A 16,253-nucleotide genomic window follows, 5' to 3' on the forward strand; every position below is an offset into this window, starting at 1 on the left:
AAATAACCTCAAGATTTAATTAACTGTTTCAACCTAACTTAGACACTGAGAAAGTGATTGTCCCATGTGGAGGATTAGTAGAAAAATATATGGTTCAGGGGCGATTTGGTGGGTACATCTTTTTGACTTGATTTCATTCATCTTTCTGAATTACTGGTTGAATCATTTTGCAATGATTCCAGTCCTACTTTGTTCACCAGTAGCTCTCAGAATTAGAGGCCCGAGTGATTTGTATTGAATGTGTGATACTTGTGATCTGTTTTACGTATCTTACGAACAGCTACAAGTTCTAGAACGAGACGGTAAATTGCTAAATGTCTAGACTCTTGAGCTACTCTTTAGGCTTTGGTCTCAAAGATCAGATGATAATCCTTAACGCTAGAGTTGTATTTGACCGAAGGTAGGGAAACATCCCTCTTGCATTTTTTCAAGGGTCTGTATAGAAGCACAAAGCTTTTTTAATGAAGTTTGACCTTATAACTTCTTAAAGTTGCTTATGTTAGAATGCAAGAGAGAGGGACAGATAGCAAGCTGAAGGGATACCGTGTGCTCTTAAGTGACTTGGAGAGGAAACAGAAGATTCAGATAAATGCCTGCCTCTATCTTTTGCTCAGTAATTCAGCCCAAAAGACATGGAATACTCTGCATAAATCTCATTCCCTTATAAAATCTTTGTGTAAAAAAGACACATGAAATGTTATCCCCAGCTTACAAGGACCTGTTTTTCTGAAGAGCTCCTACAAAAGAACTCTCTCTCTCTCAGGAAACCCTTGCCCCTGAAGGAGGTTCCTTGGAATATTTGGATCTCAGGAGCCTTTGGCCTTTGTATGGGAAAAGCTGTTCTGGCATCATAGAAATGTTGTGTCAAGTTCCTATCCAACACTGATTTGGGAATTGAGGAGGAAAGACTGTCTGTCACTAGGAGGTGACAGCTAGAGTGATATCCATAGGTATTCTAGTCTATTAAGTAAGCTACCTTTTGTAAACATTTTAGTGGATTTTTAAGAGGGAAAGATGCATCAGAAAAGAGGAAAATGTTCTTTATTGACCCAGTCCCAAAAGCTATGTTTTCTTGTAATTATGGGGTATATTGTTTTGGTTCTTTTTCTTCTTGAACTAAGGCTTTCTCTTAACTCCATTAGCAGGATTTCAGAGTACAGTTTTATGGAAGCCAGCATGCCTTGCCTTTGCCTTGTGCCAAAATTGAGCCTTTTCACAGTGTTAACCAGAAGGCTGTGAGGTTAGCTTGTGCCCGCCGGTATTACTGTCACTCATGTGCTCCTATGAGCTGAGATGTATTAGTGAATAATGCAAGTGTGAAGTTATGTTTACTATTTATGGTACCTCTTGTAAAGTGACCTCAGTCTCACAAGAGGATGCACTTGCAAAACTCCTTTAGATGCCATTTCTCAAAAAAAAAATTTTGAAAATATCTGCTTCTCAGGGCAGTCCAGTGCATTTAAAAGGTCAGCCCAGACCATACAGAAAATAAGAGGTTGCATTAATTTCAGCACAGACAGAATCAGGAAACCATATTTGGTGGTTTTGTTTTTCAAGTATTTATACAAACTTAAAAGAAATGCCAGGCTTTACCAGAAGGAGGTAAATTCCTTGTTTTTACTTAATACTACTTTTCTGTAGCTCATGGCTTGAGACCTTTCTCATATATTTATGTAGGCAAGTGATTTAGGCAGTTGTGTGCCAACATGACAGATTTCTGCAGATAAGTAGATTTCTGGAGATGCAAATGTTTGATGAAGGATTTCAGAATGTCTGTGTCTACTCATCCACATCTTTAAGCATTAAAGTACCATCAAAATCAGACCCTTTGCTATCCATTTAGTAAGGTATTTAGTCGTATGAATGATCCCCAAGGGCTGTTTCTAACAAGCAGTTCAGGTGACCTTTGCAGTGAGCACCCAAGTGCAGCAAGTGCCATGCTGACATGTGGAGCTGGGAGATACTTCTGATTTAACAGCTGTAGATGTAGGCAAAGCTGGTTTTCATCTGAATAAGCCAGGCTGCGATAAAGGCAAGGTTTGTCTACCTTTGCAAGGTAGATATACTTAAAATATGTGTAGCTCTCCTGGATTAAAAAGCTAGCTACTTCCTAGCATAGAGAAGCCAGAAAAGTCTGCACACATGGGTTTCATTTGATCTCAGGCAGTCATTCATTTCACAGATGTACACATCTGCAGGCACACAGATGAAAGAGACCATGGCATAAGTGGTATATATCTAACTCTACTTTTCGATGTGGTATTCTGCTCATAAGAGAAGATACTCTTTCATACCACAGCTGCCAGTGAATTGTCGGTATAGTAATTGCTAGCTGAAGTAATGGCAAATTGACTCATGCAATCATAAAAGATTTAAATAGGATGAAAATTGCTACTGCATAGATTACAAAAGGAGACTCTTGAAACCAAGTCTCTGAGACAGATAGAGACAGAAGTATGATATGTTGGGGTCTTTCACAGTAGAACAGTCTGTTGTGTTAGAAGACTTGAATTAGGGGTCTGGCTGTGCCACAGTACATATCACTGTGTGCCTTCTGGGAGATGATTTTATATCCCTGCTTCATGGTAGCATTTCTTTATCTGTATCCTGACAATATTACTTTTGTTTGTCATGCAGTGATGGCATCAAGCTTAATTAATGAGTGTGTTTAAAGCCTTGGCACAACTCAGCTGAAGGGTGCTATAGAAGGATAAAATCTCGGGGTTTTTATCAGTCAAAAGTGGGAGTGAATGCATGAGGGAAGGTGCATACCTAGTAAAGAACAGCTGAAGGCACATGAGCTTTCAACTATATTATTTTTCAACAGGTATTTTTTGTGATATCAGCATATATCTAACATGCACATTTTTCCAGATTGTCTAATTCTCGAAGCATCACTGTCTTCAAGCTCTTGGAATATCACACAAACATTTCAGTCAAAAAAGTAAGTCTGGTTCTTGCTAAAATTCATTGAGGGGTTGATGTGTGTAGGGTGTGGGGGACTGAAGTCATTCATCATTCTATTTTTGGTATTTGTTAAGGAACTGCATTTCACTGAAGATAGTAAAATCCCTTTTCTTGGCCTACTTCTTCCTCCTTCTCTTTTCCTTTTTTTTTTTTTCTTTTTTTTTTTTTGGTGTGTGTGTGTTCTTAGAGAGCTACTTCTTCTGATGACTCTCTCATTTAATGGGACCCTGGCAGCTAACTGTAGGAGAGTCATTACAGTGACTGAATCTATGACAAGTGCCTGAAGAGATAATAAAGGATGTCACAATGACATTAACATCCTTTTTGTCCTTGGGAAAAAGGTGAATTCCTGGTACTCAGGATAAGACCTAGAGTAGAGGAGTCAAGAGATTCTTTAAAAGTCACTTTGTGAAATTGTTTTTTATTGGACCCAGATGCAATTTAAGTATGGTCCATGGCTAATGAATACAATTAAACAGAGAGTAACATCTAATCTGCTACTATGAGTAATGAATACTTATTCTTTTGCACACATTATTTTTCAGAGCCACACTCCTTTTGAGAGCTGGCAGAGGAAGTACTTGTGCCCAGTACACGGCCTAATCCTTTATGATAGGAGGTTGCTAATATTTAGAAAGATCTGACTAATATATACTATAGATAACTACAGTGTTCCTGTTTAGAACATTCCTCCCCTATACAAAAAGGCTAATCCATAGGCACCTGGAATGAAGTTAACTCTTGCTTTTTGGGAAGTGGCATATCACTTCCCTGTCCCTGGGGCAACACAGGGAAGGAGTTGTCTTTCTCTAAATCAGAGCATTTCTCAGCATGTGTGGAGAGGGACTGTGCTGCCCTTGGCTCTGTTCCACACTTATAGAGCCATTGCAAAGCAAGACAGGGACAAAGTAGTCTCCAACAGGCATATTTTTTGGTAAGAGGAGGCAATAGGAAACTGGCAATACTTGCTAGCCCTACTCACACAGAACAGAAGTTCAGACAAGCTGTTAAAGAGTCAGTGATGATTTTCTGCCCTTTTCTGTTTTAAAAGTACTACCTGGCCACTCATGAACTGGAGTAAATCACAGCAAAATGAAACTGAAAGTGTTCTGTCTGCTTCCTGCTTTTTTTTGAAATTTATGACTTACAGCATCTCAGCACAGATTGTATTTCATACTAAATTTCTCCTCAGAATAAACACAACAGAACAATAGGCTTGGAGGATAAACACAGGTTATGTGTTTTATCCGTTTCATTACATGTTTACCAGGTTGTTCTCATGGGTTTATGCTTCTCTTCTGTCACTTGAAATTTCACATTCATGACTGAATCTAGATTGAGTTCCTGTGTCTTACAAAAACTCTCTTTCTGTGTTACCAGCTGCTCACGTTGTATACACAAGGGTGAATGTGCCAGCTGTAAATGGAATCGCGTCTCTCCTGCCACCACCTGCCAGGTGAAGTTTGTTGGGGAGAACTGGAATCCCCTGTGATGCCTTTTTCTTGTATTTTTTTATGGCTGAGCAGCAATCTGTCTCTTTTTTTGTCCTGACATGGAGAAATGCTGATTTTTTTTTTTTCAGGATAATTGTAATGCAACTGCTTCCAAGCGGATCACCACTGCACAGAAAACAGAGGTTAGTTAGCATTTTCAGATCGGCATTATTGAGGTTCTGAGGGTTGCGGGAGAAATTTATTTAAAGTGAGAGCACTTTGCAGAAAGAATAGAGATATGGATGAAAAGGCAGTCAGTTGGTAGGCAGAACTGGGGTTGATACTATTTTTTATTTAGTGCTTTGCAGTGTTAAAAGGGACCAGCAAAAACTTGTGTTTCAGATCCAGGCATTGAGACAGTGAACACTGCAATTGTTACATGCCTACCTCTAGATGCAGTATTTACAATATTGCTTTAAATGCCAGAGTCCCTATGCTGTATTTAGACACTCCACAGGAGCCAACACGCTGAGGACTGGGATGTGTAAGCTGACCAGCAACAACAACAAAAAAAACAAAACACAAAAGAGAACGTTGCAGACCTTATCTTTTACCTAGACTTAAAAACATGTTTGAGTTCTGCTGTCACAGACAACTCTGTGAAACTTGACTTCAGAGTATGAAACCTCTTCCTCATTTTATGCAACCAGATCACAGTTTCTACTGAAACAAAGCTGCCAGGGGAGCAGAAGGAAGGGGAGCATGTGCCACCCAGTTCCTGCATAACAGAGAAGTGGCTAGAGGATGAGTCCAGGAACTGAAATCCCTGGGTGTTAGTAAATCTCTAGTTCACACTTCCAGAAAAATTTTCTTGTTTCCAGGCTGTAGACAAAACTAGAGATGGAGCTACTCTCCATCTATCCCACACAAGCTGGATCACTGGAAAGGAAGAAGTGCTGCTGGTACCAAAGTACCTGCTGAATCTGGTTGCTGAGTTCTCTGTGGAAATCATATAGATTGTTTGTATGCATACAATCTAAATTATTTGTCTCATAGGCCAGCCCTTTAACCTTCTGCTTCAAAGCCAGCCTTTTAACCGCAAGGTTATCCCTTCATTCTTTATGGAACCAACATGATTTTATTTTCTCATAAAACTGAGTGATCTTTTGATCAGTGGTTGCTTTTGACATGCTGGTGTTAGGAAAGAAATGAGTAGTGAAGAGAAATTTGACTGATGAGTAAGTATATAGAGATTTGCTTCCTACACTTTTTGGTTTCTGCTTTTCTGTGAGTGATGCATGGTTGTTATAAATAGCAACTGGGTTCTTATCTCTAAATGTTTCATTAGAATGATGCAAACTTTTACCTCTTAAGGCAGAAATTACCTCTTAAATTCAGCTATTCAGCTGATGTTTCTTAAACAAAATCACAAAATACATTTTGTTTTTCACAGAGAGGGGTAGGATTGTAATACTTGTGCTTCTAAGCATTAATATTCTGGATTTGATCTGCATTTAAAGCATTATGTCTGGTGAAAGAACAGAGGAAATTCTGCTTTGCTCTGCTTCCAAGTGCATTAATTTGACATTGGTAAATAGTTGGAATTGCCTGGGAGATGGCTTTCTTCCACATGCCTTATCTTGGAAAGACAGTGATGGACAAGGCAGTGAAAGCACCAGAGGCGGTGCAAAGGCAGATGTTTATTTAGAAGTGATTGATCCATTCAGAGGGCTTGAAATTGCATTTGAAATCGTGCTCTCCTTTGACTGCTGGTGCTTTAAGGAGAACATACTGGAGAGTGGAGAAAGAGGATTTGTGTTTTCCCATAACCCCAGCTGAGCATTTAGATTAATATACTTTTTTTTCAGTGGGAGCCCCAGCCCTCCTTCTGACTCCAGCTGCTGGTTTCCATGCATTCACCTTCCCCCTCCCTGCACGAAAGCAGCAGTTGAAGTGCTTGGATTGAGTATGCTTGTCTAGGGAACTGATTTGGCTGGAAATAACCATTGTCTTTCAGCAGGTTATTTTCCATCTGGGCCAGTTGCCTGATGCAGTTCTTTGGGGCCCTGTGCTAGCAGTGCAGAAGGGGCTGTGCCAGAAAGGGACTCCCTAGGGTGGCGGAGGCTGCTTAACCTGGGCCACTGCCAGATATCTCTCCAAGACCTGCAGCCATGCTAACCACACCTCTGAGGATGTGGCTTCTGCTGTTTACGCAGCCCTAGGGAAGTGTTAGGCTGTCCAGGGGAAGGGGGAAGTGGCTGCAGCTCAGAAATATGGAGCTCTATTGAAGTTGACAGGGCTGTGCTGATTTACATTACCTGAGGACCTGGTGCGCACTCTCTGTATGTCTCTTTGCATGTTTACACTTTCATCACATGCCTCACAACTAGTGATTTTTATAAATATCCTTCTGCCTCTCTGCTGTCTCCCCTCTTGCTACTGGGCATCTCTCCCCCTGCCACATAGCAACTGGAAGGTCAGCAGCTCTCTGGTGCTGGGGAAATGAGCACTGCAGACCCCAGAACACTAGGTCCCTCCTGCATTCCGTGAGGAAATTGATGGTTTCTTTTGCTGCTGAGGAAAATGTCGCAGTCAAGCTGGGTGGGAATCAGGCTCTTGAGTAGCTGAGGCCAGCTTACCTCATTGCCATCAGTGCACTGACTCCGTGAGTCCAAGGCCAGATGCCGCGAGGGAGTCGGTGAGAGGTGAAAGGTGAGAGGCAGGTGTAGCCACAGGGAAGGCATGATTTCAGAGGGGACTAAAACTTCCAGAGTGAACAGGTCTTCCCATAATTTCTTCTTGGTGTAAGAAAAGAAGCAAAGCAGGCTGGCAGAGAGACCAGTGGGAGCCCTGAAGCATCACAGCATCTCACTGCACCCCTGGGCAAAGGATACCTCACCTTTCCTTCACTGGGGTGCCCCGCCCTTATGCAGCTCTGGGGGGATCTCCATGTGTTTGTGTGATATTGCAGTATTCTGCTGCTTCAGGGCTCCCTGCTCGTTACCAGTGAGAGCACAAAGCAGTGTTTTACGCCTTTCTGAAGTAGCTGGCTTCTGGATTTGTATGAGGATATTGACTGTCCTTGTTGCACTGGAGGTTGGACACAAGCAGAGGGACAAGGTGTAGGTAAAGAAAAGCACTGGTGGTTTGCTGGCTTTAATCTCTTAGATTTCTGCTTCAGTTGTCCTGTCCCAAGGGTTAAACTGATTCCCAGGTAATCGTGGGAGTAAATTTTTCCCCTCAGGCTATTTGTGAGGGATTTCCTTTGCCTTCCTCCGTTATCCATACCAGAGGTCATCTTGAAGGCCCTTTTGCAGGCCCTCTGGCCTCAACCTTTGCACACTCTTGCCATTTCTTAAGGCAGAAGTTGAAGCTTTCAATCAGTGGTGACAGGTGACATTAGCTCTAGAGTGCTCTGGTGTTCAGTGAACTGTAGTATCACGTGGAGACAATGTGCTGGGGACCTTTCTGAAATAGGCAAAGCCTGTGTTTGCAGAGGATGGTGTTGTGACCCTGATGGTCCCCTTTGACCACCAGCTTGAAATCTTAGTGCTGCTCTGGGTACATGAAAGGATTAATGGGTAGAGAAAAACATGTGGGATGGAATTTCTTAGAGGTTCCTTGTAGAGGACCCTTCACAGGGTTGAGAAGAAGGAACCCTGGGATATATCCATGGGTGCACAGCAAAAATCAGGATAATCACAATACTCTAAAAACTCTATTTAAACTAGTATTATAGGCAGTCTAAAGTCAGGCTAAAAATCATTTACTTGAGAAGGTCCCAAACAGTTTGTGGTTTCATATGCGTATTTTCCTGTTTTTTCGAATGTTTCAGTTTGTTGTCTGAAAGATAGATAAAGAGGAAACCGTCTGTGTGATTATGAAACTGGGGAAGCAGCAACACTGATTAAACATGAGATGCTGTCAAATGTATCAAGTACATACACTAGGGAAAACATCTCCCTTCTTGCTCAGTAGTGTTAGTAAGTTAGAACAAGTAAATATAGACAATGAAAAGCACAGTTTAAAAATTGGCCACATTTCTGTAAGACTGTGGCAGCATCAGTGTAAACTAGGATTGTTCTTAAATGCTGGAGAACTTCTTAGCATCAAAATGAAATGCTGAAAAATTCCCCTGCAGTTGTGCTGTACCTTTAGTTCTGTGCATGACTTTGAAAAGACTTCGTAGTAAAGCTAATTCTGGGGCTCTTTCTCAATTTTCCATTCAAGGATTTGACCCAGCTTCCCCTTTTCAGGTCATGAAAGATGCCTTCATTTGTTCTCTGATCTCTCATAGTGACAGCACCACGGGTTTTGTCTTGCATTGTTTCTTAGTTCTTCAGGGGTCACACAAAACGTATCATTTCAAGCTGGGTCTTTATGATACCTACCTTCCAGTATGTCAGACTGTGATTCCTTTGGGCAACTGTGTTATGGGATAAATTGAAATATAAAATGCAACAATAAAAATGGTTGGCTTGTAAAGAAGTTGTGATTGACAGTGCTTCCCAGAATTAAATTTAACAAGATTTGAAATTATTAATAAAAGTGTATCCCAGTGCCATAAAATCTACATTCTTGAGTGGTAGTTGTTTTTACAGCTGTTGCTTATCTGCCTAGCCTGTTTATAACCAGATTTTGTTTTGCTTTGTTTCCTAATAGCATATCAGTATTCAATCCATTGAACCTTTGTGGATTTCTACATTAGGCAAAAGTGAAATAACAGTCAAAGGAGAAAACTTTACACGTGCATCAGGCATAAAACTGATATTGACTGGAATCACTGGCTGTAAACCAGACGTGTGAGTTAAACTGAAAAATAATACTATTTACTTTTCATGGTGAAAATTATGCCCATTTTGCTCTAGCAATACGGTTGAGTGAACAGTTGTAAGAGGAGCAGGGGAAGCTCTACATCTCTCTACTTATACTTCCACTTTAATTCCCAAAGGGTGGAAATGAATGTGGTGTTTGGGTGCAATACAAGGAATGGAAGGGTAGGTGGTCGGTTCTCTCAGTAATAGTGGGACAATGCTGTACCTGTGGTCCTCTGTGCCTCCTAGCAGGCTAGAAGAAGTTAGGTCACAGGAAAGCCTCAGCTTTTGTTTGATAGTTCTCTGCTTCAAAAGATTCCCCATATATTCTAGGATTCTGCTTGTAAAAGCACAAACAACATGCCACAGAAGAAAATATCTCATGCAAGAACTCCTACTTTTCTCTGTTGATGATTGCACAGTGTAATCCCCTAGATAATTAGGCTATCGTATTCTGAATCAGTTATTTTCAGGTGCAGCTGCAATGGCTGGCTGTGATTACCAAGGCCATTTTACACAGCTAGCACTTGAAAAAATAACGTTCAGTTTTTACTTCAATCGTGAATTTCTAGGGGACTACAGAAAACAAAAGGAGAGAAGGAGGGAAAGACAGGAAGTAGAGAGAAAGAGGGGGGAGAAAGGAGACAAAAAAAAAAAGAAAATGAAGATTCTCATTCTTGGCTAGCTCATGGACCGTGTTGGTAGCACAGAGAAGTACACAGTAAACAGCAAAATCACACATTCTATTACATAGCCTCATCCCAAGTTAAATATCGATACTGACTTCTGTGATTATTGTGTCACATAGGAACTTCATTCAAAAGATGCCCTACTTTGTCTTTTCAACTCCCTCCTCTCTCTGTCCGTCTCCATCTGGCAGCTCAGAGAGGGATTCAGTTCTCTTTTCTCCTTGTCATTTGCTGTAGGTTATAGGCTTTGAGAAGTAACACCAATGAATGACATCTGTGTTTCAATATTTGTCTGTTTTCTTTCTCCTCCAGCATTAAAGTTAGAAATGTGCTAAATGATACGCAGATGACATTTGCTCTCCCACCAACACGTAAAGAAGCCAAAAGTATATGCATACAGGCTAACGGGAAAAAGTGTTCACCACCAATGACCCTGCATTATGTTTCACTGCCTTCATGTTCTAGAATCACACCAAATACCTCCTGGATCAGGTAAATTTTGTCTTTCACTACTTTTTATGTATTTGTTCAAATGTAGTTGCACTGAGCCAATATGAGCCTTCTTCCTTGGCCAGATGCAGCTGATGCAGACTTGGAAGCCTGCTATAACCTGTTGTGGAGGATGAATTTACACCCATAAACTGATTTAACAGATAATTTAACTTGATAACTGCAAGATGGATTCTGTGTTTGCAGGATTTTATAAACTTCTTCTTGCCCACCCCAGGTCTCCTTTACAGAAGTCAAAAATAGTCTATTCAGACTAAAGCTAAACTGCCGAGGCCCGGGTTCGATTCCCAGTCAGGGCCACTCCCTGGGCAGATGGAGCTCATTAGCCCTGTAAGGCAATCCATCTACGTCCTGAGGACCTCACTGCCACCGTCCAAGCGTGCTTGGCCCCGGCAGATGAACCTCAGGATTAAAGGGTGGGCTCAGTTCCGCGCACACTGTGTCTCACCTAAAAAATCCAATGTGCAGGCTGGAAGGTGTAAAGACCTTCCCCGGTTCTTCATTCGCAAAGACTGGCCACTACATTACAAATCCAAAGTATGGATAGCATGGATAAATTCTAACTCCGATTAACTTTGATTTCTTGATAGTAATATACCCTTCACCTGCAAAACAGTATAAAGTTTCAGTGAAATAAAGTGAAAATCACCCCTGCATGATATGTGCAGACTTTCTGAGGGCGTTCCCTAAAGCCAAAAGAGCCGTTTTCAAACCTCTGCTTGTTCTGTGGGAGACTCACAGATCTGGTGAAAGACTTACAGGGTGGTTTTTAAGATATTTTCAGCACAGCTTTCCACCTGTCCCTCTGCCTGCACAGTTTTTACCCGCTTGCAGCTTCTTAATCTGGTATCTTGTCATCAAGTGTGGATTTGAGGTAATGAGTTGGGCTGGCAGCTGCAGCAGCTGAGCAGCTAGGATGCATGCTCTCATCTCCAGGTGAGAGGCAGCTCAGGCAGCTGGAAATTAATAATACCTTAAACCACTCCAACTGTGTTCAGCAGAGATTGTGAGCCAGAGCCCTCAGACACAAGCACCATTGTGTGTGCTGAGACAGATGGTCTGAACACTGCCAAGAATGTTTCCTGTGAGGTGCCTGGCATGATCAGTTTGTCCTGAAGAAGGCAAGAATTAAGCATAGGCTGGGCTGCGCTGGGGCAGTGAAATACTATGATGCTCTTTCATCAAGAATATTAAATCGTGGTCTGGTTCTTTGGCTGTATGACTAGAAAACAAGGTGAACAGTCCCTGAAAAGGAGCATACATGTATATGCAATCAAGTAATTTGGTTTTGAGGTAGCAAAAATTCTTACCATTGCATTATGAGAAAAGAGCGGAAGTACACTGTATAGGTCAAATTATCTAGTCCTGCAGTTTGACTTTATCATCTGCTACCAAAGCAAAATGCTCATGAGTAGTTTATTCATAGCTGAAGCCTTGCAGGATTTGTCTGTCTGTGGAAACACAGATACTAACATCCCTTCCTCCACAACTTTTTTTTTTTTTTTTTTTTTCCCAGTGGTGGTCGCAAAATTACTACAATTGGTAGAAATTTTAATGTGGTGGACAGTGTGATTATTTCAGATGACCAGAGATCAAACCTCACAGTAAGTCTAAATCTCCTTTATAATACCAGATAGAAGTCTCTTGATGGATTAGGTTTCATTCCTAAAGTTTTAGGAGATACCAATAATTGCCAAACACTTTCAGGCACATGTCAGTCACCCTACTGAAATAAATATGACCACCTATAGGATTACAGCTGTACACATTCTTAGTACAAAATCACAGATACACGTAAGCTACTCTCTGCATAATTCCCTGAACCTTTTTTTTATGGTCTAGAGAGTTATTCCAAATCTGTCCTTCTTGAGTCACCCCAGTCTCCACATATGGGTCTGTTGGAAGAGAGGGTTCTGTACTCTCTGATCCGAGAACCCAAATGATGCCACTGCCTCAGGAAGGGGCAGCAGACTGTAGCTGATGTTGGGATGAAACCTTTTCTCCAAGTATGTACAATGGTAGGCATCTTGTTGACCCTTTGCGACACAGAGGCCATAACACAGCAGCATCACCCAGTGGAGTAAACAATGATCCAATTCTACAATGACTGCAGCAACCCCACTCTCTCAGGAGTTAAGTTTGAGAGCTTCTCTTACTTGTCTCCTGAATTCAGGGGAAGGAAGGAGAAATGGCTGTCACAATTCCTGTCTCACTCACTGCAGGAAATAGTTACCTTAGCAGTGTGCAATCAGCCTTAAAGCAGTGTATGATAAATGTGCTTGAAGGCAGACACAGGCTCAACTCAGAAATTTTGCTGGGTGCTCTTCATGCAGCCCTGCCCCCATTGCAGAGAAGAGGTTTAGCAGATATCTCTGTGAAGTCAGGAAGACATTAAAATGAGTTTTGAGTGCCTCTGTTTGTAATTGTACCCACTTCTGAGTACTTAATGACTGTTACAATTTGCTATTGCATTTCTAGGTCTCTAGGTGTCCTGGCAATGCATCTGAATATCATTACTTAACACCAAGCCTGAGCCATGCAACTGAGGGGAAAGTTGTTGATATGATGTTAAAAGTGGATACTACCTTTATACCATGTGTCAAATTACACTATCACCCTGACCCAGTGTTCATTAACTACCAGCTGCACACTGAACTGGATCCTGATCTGGAATTAAAAATATATGTAAGTTTGAAAGTAATAATGTATAATGCCTTTTTTTAAATAGTGTTTTGGGATACTTTTTTTTCTTTCTGTATTTAGTGACTGGTTTTTTCTTAATTTTTTTTTTCTCTCTAGAAAGAAAATGATAACTTGAATATTTCTAAAACTGAGGTAGAGGTTTATCTGTCTTATATGACTGGTGCACAGACCAAAAAGATATGGTTCAGTGTCCAAAATATTACCAAAAAGCCAGACCGTAGCACCATACTGTGCAAATTCAAAAGGGAAGGAACAGAGAAGATTGACTTTTCCACAGTGAAAGTTTTTGTAAGTACAGTTCCCTTTTGTTGCAATTCAGTAAGTGTTTGAATGTTTATGCATGTGAAGCAAAATGTATCATTAATGCTCTCATCATGAATGTTCTCATCATGAATGTTCTTTATCAGGGTACAAGTGGATACATTTTCTTCTCTCTTGATACTCGGTAGTACAGTTTCCTTCTTCATATCTAAGCACGCCTGCCTGGCTTAGGTACTAGTGGCAATACTGAGTTCATTTTGTGTTTGGTTGCTGCAGTAGTGTCAGAGGTAGGCTTTGCAGTCCAAGGTGAGCTCCAGGAGCACAGTAGCTCGTCACACCTCTATCTGCAGACATCACTGTAACAGCATCACTGTCTCCAGAACCCCTCATCTTAGATCTGTAAGCAATCTGCTTCTGCAATATGTTCTTGAGGAAAAGGATTGTGTCCTCCCAGTCACTCTTTGCTACTAAAGCAGACAAGGATCTGTCTTTGGGATCACCACTGAGACAGAAGAGAAGGCATTTCTGGATGAAAAAGGGGGTGAAATTCAATGTGCATTGGGAAAGCTAAAATGCTTTGAGCACGTGGCACAAAGCCAAGCCCAAATATATGAACGTTAGCATGGATATCAGAGCTAAATTGCAGCTTAAGATATTTGCTCCCCGAGTAAGATGAAGATACAAATTTTTTAGAATGTAATCATCACCATTTAAGAGTGAGAAAAATTATGCCAGACTCTTATTGCAGTGTGTGGTGGTATAAAACTGAAATAACTCTATTGACTTCAAGGCATATGGCTCATAGTAAAGATTAACAAAGCTATTCTTGACTTTGTATCACTGTTAACTGATCCCCCATCTGTGGATCCTGCCGTCTGAGCCAGTTCTGGCATGGAAAAGCCTTTCTGAGTTTGGTGTTGCATTTAAATATTAATGTTGCCTTGCAATATCACATCCTTATCCCGCAGATTTCAAAGGAGTGACTGTCAGAGAAAGGTCACCGCTTCACTAAGGCAAATCAAATGCAGTAGTTATGATGTAACATTTTTAGTAAATGTTTTTCAAAATCTCATAAATAGATCATCATAAAGAAGTAGGACCACTGAAGAAAGGATAACGTGGGTATAAAAGATAATTTTGGTTCAAGTATAAATGTATATCTTGCCTTAGTTTTCTGGAAGAAAGAATATTGAGTGTGGGTTCAAAGACAGAATGATTAGTCTGAATAGAGTTGTCAGAGAAGAAAATGCCATTCTTGTGACGGAAGCAAGATTCAGATAGATCAAGCGGCTCAATACAGCAGGAACAGGATCATTGCTATCACAGCACTGATGAAGAACTGACACATGATATTGTAGGCTAAGTAGGAAAGATTTTAGATAAAAGTGCTTTCAGGAAACACACTGTTTAACTAGAGAGCAGCAAATATAAAACTACTATTTTACATAACAAAAAAAAAAAAACCAAACCAAACCAAAACCCTAGGCAAATGCAGGCTTGCTGATTTAATCCCAGCTCTAAAACTTTATAATGTATTTTGAATGAGGGACTCATGAAAGACCTGGAGGTAAGAGGAAAATGGGATAATTGTCAACTTCTTTTTAATGAAAGCAGATCATGCTAGATATCTTTGTTTTGTAACATAAGTGATTTCCTCAGCAACAGAAAAGTGGTAGATCACAAGTAACTGAAAGTCACTCAGGTGACTTAACATGCTGATTAAGAAAATAGTATGAATTAGAAAAACCGGATGCTGTGTATGGGGAGCTGACTCTGGGCAGTGTTGATGTTCATGCAGATACTATTTAATATCACTAGTGCCTTGAACACAAAAATAAGGCATGCACTAATAACATTTGCTGATGACATAAAGCTCAGAGGCATTACCAGTCCAGAGGAGGTTTTATAATGTCATGCGGAAAAATGAAGTTAATTTAGGAATAGCAATTGGATTAATTCAGGTGTATCTTATTTAGTTTATAATTCATAAGCAAGATAAAAGATAAGGAAAGAAATGGGGCTACTGCATAGGAAGGTTATGGTGAAGATTAATGACAGTCCAAACATGAGCAAAAATTTAAATGAATGCTTTGTCTCACGTTTCAAAAAACAAAGATGAGTAACAGAAATTTCTGCTTTAGGAATCTTGCAGTTGGACGTGAGTAGATAAAAGCAGGTGTATTAGTCACAGGATGGTTAATGTATTTAGCCACCAATGCATTTAAGCCTTGGAAAAGGCAAATGGGATCCTAGGAAGGCTCAGACCAAAATATAACTTTTTATAGGAACTGTGAAAACATAGAAACATCAGAAGAAAAGTAACATTTGCTGAAGGAAATAGATCTGCTTTGTCTTCTGTTCTTTGTATCCCCAAAAATATAAAGTCTGTGTCCTTCCAGCCCTGTGGGGTTTTTTTGCTTGCTTGTTTCTGTGTAGCTTGATGTGAATATCCCGTTGGCAGGCTGCAGCTGCCCTGGCTGCTCACCTCCTATGACAAGCCAATGATTGCAATCACCAGATCTCTGCCTTCCCTGCTGTAACCCAAAATAATTTCAGCCCAACCCTCCTTTTCAATTATCTCAAGCTCATTTCTATCCCTGGCACTTGGTGGTGTTCTTTTTATGTATCAAAGCATATTTTTACGTCTAGTCTGTTTATAGTCTTAGCTACCCTTTATTTATGTGCTTTCACAGTCCTCTTTGAGATCCTCCTTTGTGAAATTTCTTCTACCGTAATTATCAGTGGTGAATGCCTCAGTTTGGCATCTGGCAGACTTCAGCATTTTCATGTACTCCTAAGAATTAATGCCTGTCGTGCCTTTGACAAGCCCACTGGCTATTGGGGGATGTTGTCCATGTCTTGTGTGTTGCTTTTTT

At 40.7% G+C, this 16,253-nt stretch overlaps 1 protein-coding gene across 1 annotated transcript in view; it reads left to right on the plus strand.

Annotated features, from left to right (window-relative positions):
- PLXNC1 (plexin C1) overlaps positions 1 to 16,253 on the plus strand; it is a 68,880-nt gene that overhangs the window by 21,294 nt on the left and 31,333 nt on the right. Inside the window, exons 7-14 of the mRNA XM_027893475.1 lie at positions 2,875 to 2,944; positions 4,348 to 4,423; positions 4,550 to 4,603; positions 9,063 to 9,202; positions 10,216 to 10,395; positions 11,930 to 12,017; positions 12,892 to 13,098; positions 13,213 to 13,404. Coding sequence (XP_027749276.1) covers positions 2,875 to 2,944; positions 4,348 to 4,423; positions 4,550 to 4,603; positions 9,063 to 9,202; positions 10,216 to 10,395; positions 11,930 to 12,017; positions 12,892 to 13,098; positions 13,213 to 13,404 — 1,007 coding nt within the window. The remainder of the gene's footprint in view (positions 1 to 2,874; positions 2,945 to 4,347; positions 4,424 to 4,549; positions 4,604 to 9,062; positions 9,203 to 10,215; positions 10,396 to 11,929; positions 12,018 to 12,891; positions 13,099 to 13,212; positions 13,405 to 16,253) is intronic.

Source organism: Empidonax traillii, unplaced genomic scaffold, assembly GCF_003031625.1.
Source record: "Empidonax traillii isolate 1590-97213 ecotype Southwest subspecies unplaced genomic scaffold, ASM303162v1 scaffold389:size961896, whole genome shotgun sequence".
Taxonomy (NCBI): Eukaryota; Metazoa; Chordata; class Aves; order Passeriformes; family Tyrannidae; genus Empidonax; species Empidonax traillii.